This window comes from Denticeps clupeoides, chromosome 3 (assembly GCF_900700375.1).
Source record: "Denticeps clupeoides chromosome 3, fDenClu1.1, whole genome shotgun sequence".
Classification (NCBI taxonomy): domain Eukaryota; kingdom Metazoa; phylum Chordata; class Actinopteri; order Clupeiformes; family Denticipitidae; genus Denticeps; species Denticeps clupeoides.
Genome location: NC_041709.1, coordinates 10,008,581 through 10,014,580, shown reverse-complemented (window position 1 = coordinate 10,014,580; position 6,000 = coordinate 10,008,581). Strand labels below are relative to the sequence as shown.

The 6,000-nt window shown below is 42.6% G+C and overlaps 1 protein-coding gene across 4 annotated transcripts in view; it reads right to left on the bottom strand.

Annotated features, from left to right (window-relative positions):
- Window positions 1-1,791: 1,791 nt before the first annotated feature.
- The window catches only part of ift74 (intraflagellar transport 74), a 14,694-nt gene continuing 10,485 nt past the window's right edge, over window positions 1,792-6,000 (bottom strand). For 3 of the 4 annotated variants that reach the window (XM_028971432.1, XM_028971433.1, XM_028971435.1), the window contains 4 exons: window positions 4,248-4,411; window positions 3,055-3,180; window positions 2,303-2,363; window positions 1,792-2,095 (listed from right to left, as the gene is read on the bottom strand). In XM_028971432.1, coding sequence (XP_028827265.1) covers window positions 1,980-2,095; window positions 2,303-2,363; window positions 3,055-3,180; window positions 4,248-4,411 — 467 coding nt within the window. In that variant the 3' untranslated portion in view covers window positions 1,792-1,979. Of the gene's footprint in view, window positions 2,096-2,302; window positions 3,181-4,247; window positions 4,412-6,000 lie in introns of all 4 variants that reach the window. The other variant, XR_003749047.1, reaches the window with a different exon arrangement.

Here is a 6,000-nt window from a genome sequence, read left to right as displayed (position 1 = left end):
TCGCACAGGGGCTTGTTAGCGCGGGCCTGTCGCAGCTAAGGCTCAGAACACATAACCGGGTTGAGGGGGGTCCAGATCATTAGCCCAACTTATTTGAGTGTTATATAAGAATCTTTGACATTATCTGGAGACACGAAAACTATATAATGGTGCGAAAGCTCACTGCGCAAAGTGATTGCAGTTTTACAGCTATTAGATTTTCCTTCAGCAAACTTTAACCAGTCTTCAGCCATACTATGTTCTTTTTTTACTACTAAAATAAATGCTAAATCCAACAAGAGGCCAAATCTGTCACAGCATAACCAGGGTCTAACCACACGAAATAAAATGAAAATGAAATAAAATAAAACTTAAGACAGAAGTAAAAAAAAATATCAGGTTGCATAAATCTTACTGGAACTAAAATGAGCCCTATAATTTGGTCCTTTTTGGTCCACTGTTCATATTTTCCACTTTTATGAATTCACAGCTTTTTTTCTGGTGCTTCTATTTTGTCACTGAAGCAATCCGGTAAAATACAGATTTTTGGAAATTCTGACAAGTGAAAAGGTCCGAGCCAAAATTTCTTGGGGTTGCTTTCGAGTGTACTTCATTCGTCTTCCCGAATGCATGTTTTAGCAGATGATACAGGTGCACAGTCTGGCTGCTCAGTCCTATGGTGTCTATTGTTCTGATTTACTAGCATTATAAACCCCAAACTCTCCCAGATCTGTGAAAACTTATAGGACAAATTGTTGGCCAGTACTTTAAGGTCTCACAGGTCTTCTGAAGACTCCAACAGGCACCCAACCTGGGAAATGTACATTTGGCATAAATTTAAAAAATGGTAATAAATAAACCATTTGCCTGAACCTTATTTTTTTTAACAAAAACATAATTTTTTAATATTTGCTACATCAAACAAACAGAGCTCTGTTTTCGACGGCATGCGGAGTATTAGGCAAGACGCCTGTTCTGCTCAGCCTGAGCTGATAACCCCACTTTCCTGCAGTGGAAATCCCCCCCAGCCAGATTTGGGACAACAACGTGGGCAGGGCCACCACCCCATCTCAGAGGCTATTGTTCTTTATCTCCTTCAGCCTCTTTGTTACTTAGTCATTCAATTCAATAACTGTTTGATATCAATTTTTGCTTTTAACTCTGCGGTTGTCATATTGGTGTTTTCTTCATATTCTTTCATAGCTTGTATTAATACAAAAGTACTAAACATACACTAACCCGCTGTTTACAGCAAAGTGTATGAGTATGGGGCAGAATGACTGAGAAACCCTATGCAGCCCCCTACTCATTATACTTTGCGGAAACTAATAACATTAAAACAATAGTGCTATCAGCAGGAACAGTTCCTGCACACTGTTAACCCGCAGTGACAGGCAGCAGCATGCCAGTGGCATGAAACTGGGACACCCACATGGACACACACACACATGCATACATTCCCAGACATTAAACCTGCAACTGCTCGCCGGCCAGGGTTAACAATACTGTCCAAATCCCCTGAACACTTTCTTTACAACCGAACAGACACATAACGAAATCTTTAAATGCTTACACCAAGTCCATTTTTAGTCACCAATCCACCTAGTGTACATGAATTTGGACTGTAGAAGAAACCTGGAGAACATGAAGCAAACACTGGCGGAGCATGCAATCATTGCACACAGAAGGTCAGAGCAGGGATTCAAACTCACAACCTTGGAGGTCTGACGCCATGTCACTAGCCAACACACGGCCCTATAATTAAATCGTTATCATTAAATTCCAAAAATTCAAATAAACAAAGAACTCAAGTAATATATATATATTTTTTTATTTAATGCTATCTACATATATATATATATAAAATCTCAGGACTTTATAGTTGACAATATATAGTGTGCATCTGGATTGTTCTATTTGGGCGTCTCCATCCACAGGAACCGAGTCAGGGACAAGCTGGTGACCTGTGAAGAGCTCCCTCAGAGACAGGACGCGGCGCCTCAGTTTCTGCTGCCCTGCAGCGTGTCGATGATCATCTTATTGTAGTCGGCCAGTTGTTTGGTGACGTTGTTCACCGCAGGACGGTAGTCGCTCTCCATGCTCTTTAAAGCAATGACTGGGTGAGGGGTTGTTAAGGAAGCACAGTTTTAATCGGGTCAGAGGCCAGCAGGGACAGAGGTGCTTTCTCACACACCCTGACCGGACAATGACACTACGTCCTTTAGCATCTTCTGTGCCAGCAAGAAACCGAACTGCTGAATGATTAAATGCAGGAACGAAAAAGGGAAATCCATTACTTGTTTTAGCGTCTCGGAAAGGATACATTCTTTCATGACAAAGTTGTTCTGTTCATGATGTTGCCACTTTCTTTCCAAGTTAGTCAACTGAATGAAAGAGGGAAGAAAGAAACAGTGAAACATTTGTACCCATTTAAAAAATAATTTGTATTAATACCCACATTACTGCAGCCGAGTTAGCTTGACATGTGAGATTCACAGGATGATCCTGCTACTCTGTGTGGATTACCTAGGGTCATTTTATGCCCTCTCTATATCAGCAAAAAAAAACTCACCTAGTGAATCTGCTGGCATGTACAAAATGGCTTCCTCTGGCACATACTTACAGTGATGACGGAGTCATGGCCTTGCCAAGATTCAACCAAATCCTTCAGGATTCGTGAGCCCACAGTCTTTAGTGAAACTTAATATGCTTTAACAGAGCTGACTTACTCCAAACGCAAACCATTATATTTCAAATGCATCAAGATAACAGTCCTGTTCCAGCCTGCACATGATCAGTGGCCGTGCAAGGACCGACTGAAGACAGCGCTGCGAGCTGTCTGGTAAAAACATAAGCCCACCGGTTTAATGGTTAAGTCAGAACATGATGCTTGTGACCATTAGAAAGGAGGGCTGTTTATTTTGGAACAAACATTGTTTTTAAAAAGAGCTAAAAGATTTGTCTTTGGATTCACTTTAGACTTGCTACATATTTACAATACTGACTGTGTACCTTATTTTTTACAATGGTCACCTCCAACAGATAGGGGTGACCATTGGGCAGCTTGGGTCTCACCTGGGCATGAGTCTCATTCTCCTGCAGATGAGACTTCAAGGCCTCATACTCTGCATTCATCTTCTGTATGACCTTCTTGAATGAGTCTCTGCGCTGGGTGAGAGACAGTTGTTCCTCCTGTAGTCTCTGCGTGATGGAGGGAATTTGTATTTGTATTTTAATTAATGTTTCATAAAAAATATATCACTCATCCCAGAACACTCGGTGCAGGGTGGGACTCACACAGGGCAGGGTGTTCACTCATATACTGACAACTATGGCCAATATAGACCTTGTGTACATGCCACTGTACTACAAACCAGACAACCTGGAGGAAACCCAGACCAACATGGGGAAAACATGCAAACCCCACAAGCATAGTCATTCTGAAGAAACTAAATGTAAAGCACAATTCAATATTCAGTAAATCTGCATTAAGTATAATGAGTAATATTAAGTATTTTACTATTTTCCTTATGTTTATTCTCTGCCCCATCATTAATGGGGCAGAGAGTAGTAGCAAAGCCTGAGAAAACCATTTCCTGATGCTGCACCTGCATTACCAGACATGTTCATGCAGGGCTCATTTGATCAGTCCTTCTGGGGTTACTGAGCTGCTGTTCGGTCGAAGAATCATTTCTTCCTGGTGTCAAACATTTCAGAGCAACCTGCATCCTGTTGAGCAAAAGGCAGCCCAGAACCCGTCTCAGACTGCCACAAGATGCTTTTAAGAGCTCCACCAGTTCCCGTGGAAACATTCTTGTGTGTAAACGGCGTCATGGACTGGCCTATCAGTATTTACATTAGTTGCTGCTGTCTGCCATTATCTGGGCAGCATGGGAAGTAAGGAGCATGTCGGACATGTCTGTCAGAGCCCGTCTCTGACAAGCCTGAGGAAAGGAGGCTGTGAACTGAATATTCTTCCTGTGCTTGCACATGTAATGAAAGAGAAAGCCCTTTTATCAAAGAGTGTTTTAAATGTGTCTGAAATCCATTTGAGCAGATGGTGGTACCAGCATTCTTGGCTGATTTCAGCAGGGGGTTAAACTGTGAGCACTGATGTTATCATCTTACAACAGACTATACCGACATTCAGTGCCTAATTTGTTAGCAGGAGAGATGCACATGATTATTTATAACAAATTAACATTTTTTAGGCTTGTCTATAAATGGTTAATATGCCAAATACACTTTACGCATACTGGGTACTTCACCTTTTTTTTGTCCTCTCCTTCAGCCTTAAGGGCATCCAGGTTGCTGTAGGTCTCCAAGCCTTCAGTCATGTGCTGGATGTGCTCCTTCAGGCTGTCCAGCTCTGAGGTGATCTTACTTTCCAGCTGCTCCACCTTCTGCAGATCCTGCTGGAGACGGTGGCTCTCTAAAGGCAATAGGGGTGAGACACAAAACAGTACAAGTACACTGTGTGCAAAGAAAATATACATTTTTATATTTTTATCTGTTGATTTTCTGAATCAGATGATATGCAGGTTTGTTTAAGAAGCAAACATCCAATGTTCTCTTTGCTTTTTGCTGTGCTACCATTCTTTCAACTGACATCACTGTTACTTGTTTAAAGAAAACCTTTGCCACCAGGGTATTCAAGAGATGATGGACATGACATTAAAATAAACTCAGGGCAAACTTTTCCTCACTTGAGTCAAATGCTTGTGAAGTTAAAAACAGCCCCTATTTAGCCATATTGTTGTAACAGAGGTCAAAGGTTAAAGCTGATTCTGCCAACAGGGCAGAGCACATCTTGTATTTATTATTCACCAGCTGATCAAATGAACAAGCCGAATTATCCTGCCTCCTCGTGGGAGCCAACAAACAGTGACTGAGAGCTGACAGAAGGGGCGAGGAGTCCAGCAGCACCGTGCAGGAAGCCCAGCACCAGCCAGGCTATTATTATGTTTAGGAAGAGACCTACATAACCTCTCACATGGGATGCACTCTGCCACAGCCACTGAATAAAACGTACTCATTCAGAGGCAGGGATGTGGATTTGGTGGGGTTTACTTTTTTTTTTATTAGGTATACTGCTTTTTGTATTTAAAAATGGGATTCTTTTTATTTGAGTCTTCATGGTCCTTTCAGTTTGATCCACCGAGGTTTCATTCATTCCATTACTGAAAAATCATGTACAATCAATATCTGAGTGAAGGATTGCACCCTTGGAAGGAATGCAACGAGAATTGAGATAGTGACTGCTCTGAACCTACCCTGCTTATTCTCAGTCTCCACAGACCCCACAAATGGCAGTGGAGGCTGATTGCAAAATTTTGAAAAAAAAAAAAAAAAAAAAAACACTGTCGCAATGTCACAATACAAATTATGTGTATCGTTACAAATAAATCCACATCCCTGCACCGTGAGCCAGGTCTGCTCAGTCTTTGTCAGTGAATTACGTGCCCCCCCCCTCCTCTGCACTGAGAGGCAGGGCCTGCTGCGCCAGCTCGCTGGGGGCAGGAAGGGGAAACGGGCCGGTTCCTCCTGATAGCAGCCCGGCCCGGCTCCGTGTTTGGAGAGGCTGCTGTGCAGTTACAGAGACTCACAAAGTGCCCCATCAGCACTTCTGTGCATTCTGTGCAGCTTCCTCCTGGGGCTCGCCTTTCGGCAGGCACCCCCACCCTCAAGCCGTCCACCACACCCCCCCCCCCGTGAAGTTTTTTTTCTTCTGGAGCTCTCTGTGCCTCAAAGGGATAAATGTCTTGGCTTGTGTTACTGAAAATATTTACATAGGAGCGTAGTGGAGGCTGCAGATTATTGTCTGTTTATTTATTAATTTTGCGTATTCAGCGTACCTCTCAGCTCCACTTCCCTGGACTAAATGCACAGAGCAGAGGCCCCATGTGGTAGAAGTCTTCAAAGACACTCCTACGTTGCACTCATATTTGCCATTTTCAATGGGATGTAAAAATGCAGTGATAGAAGAAAAATAAATAAAGTGCAAAAAGGAACAATGGCTGT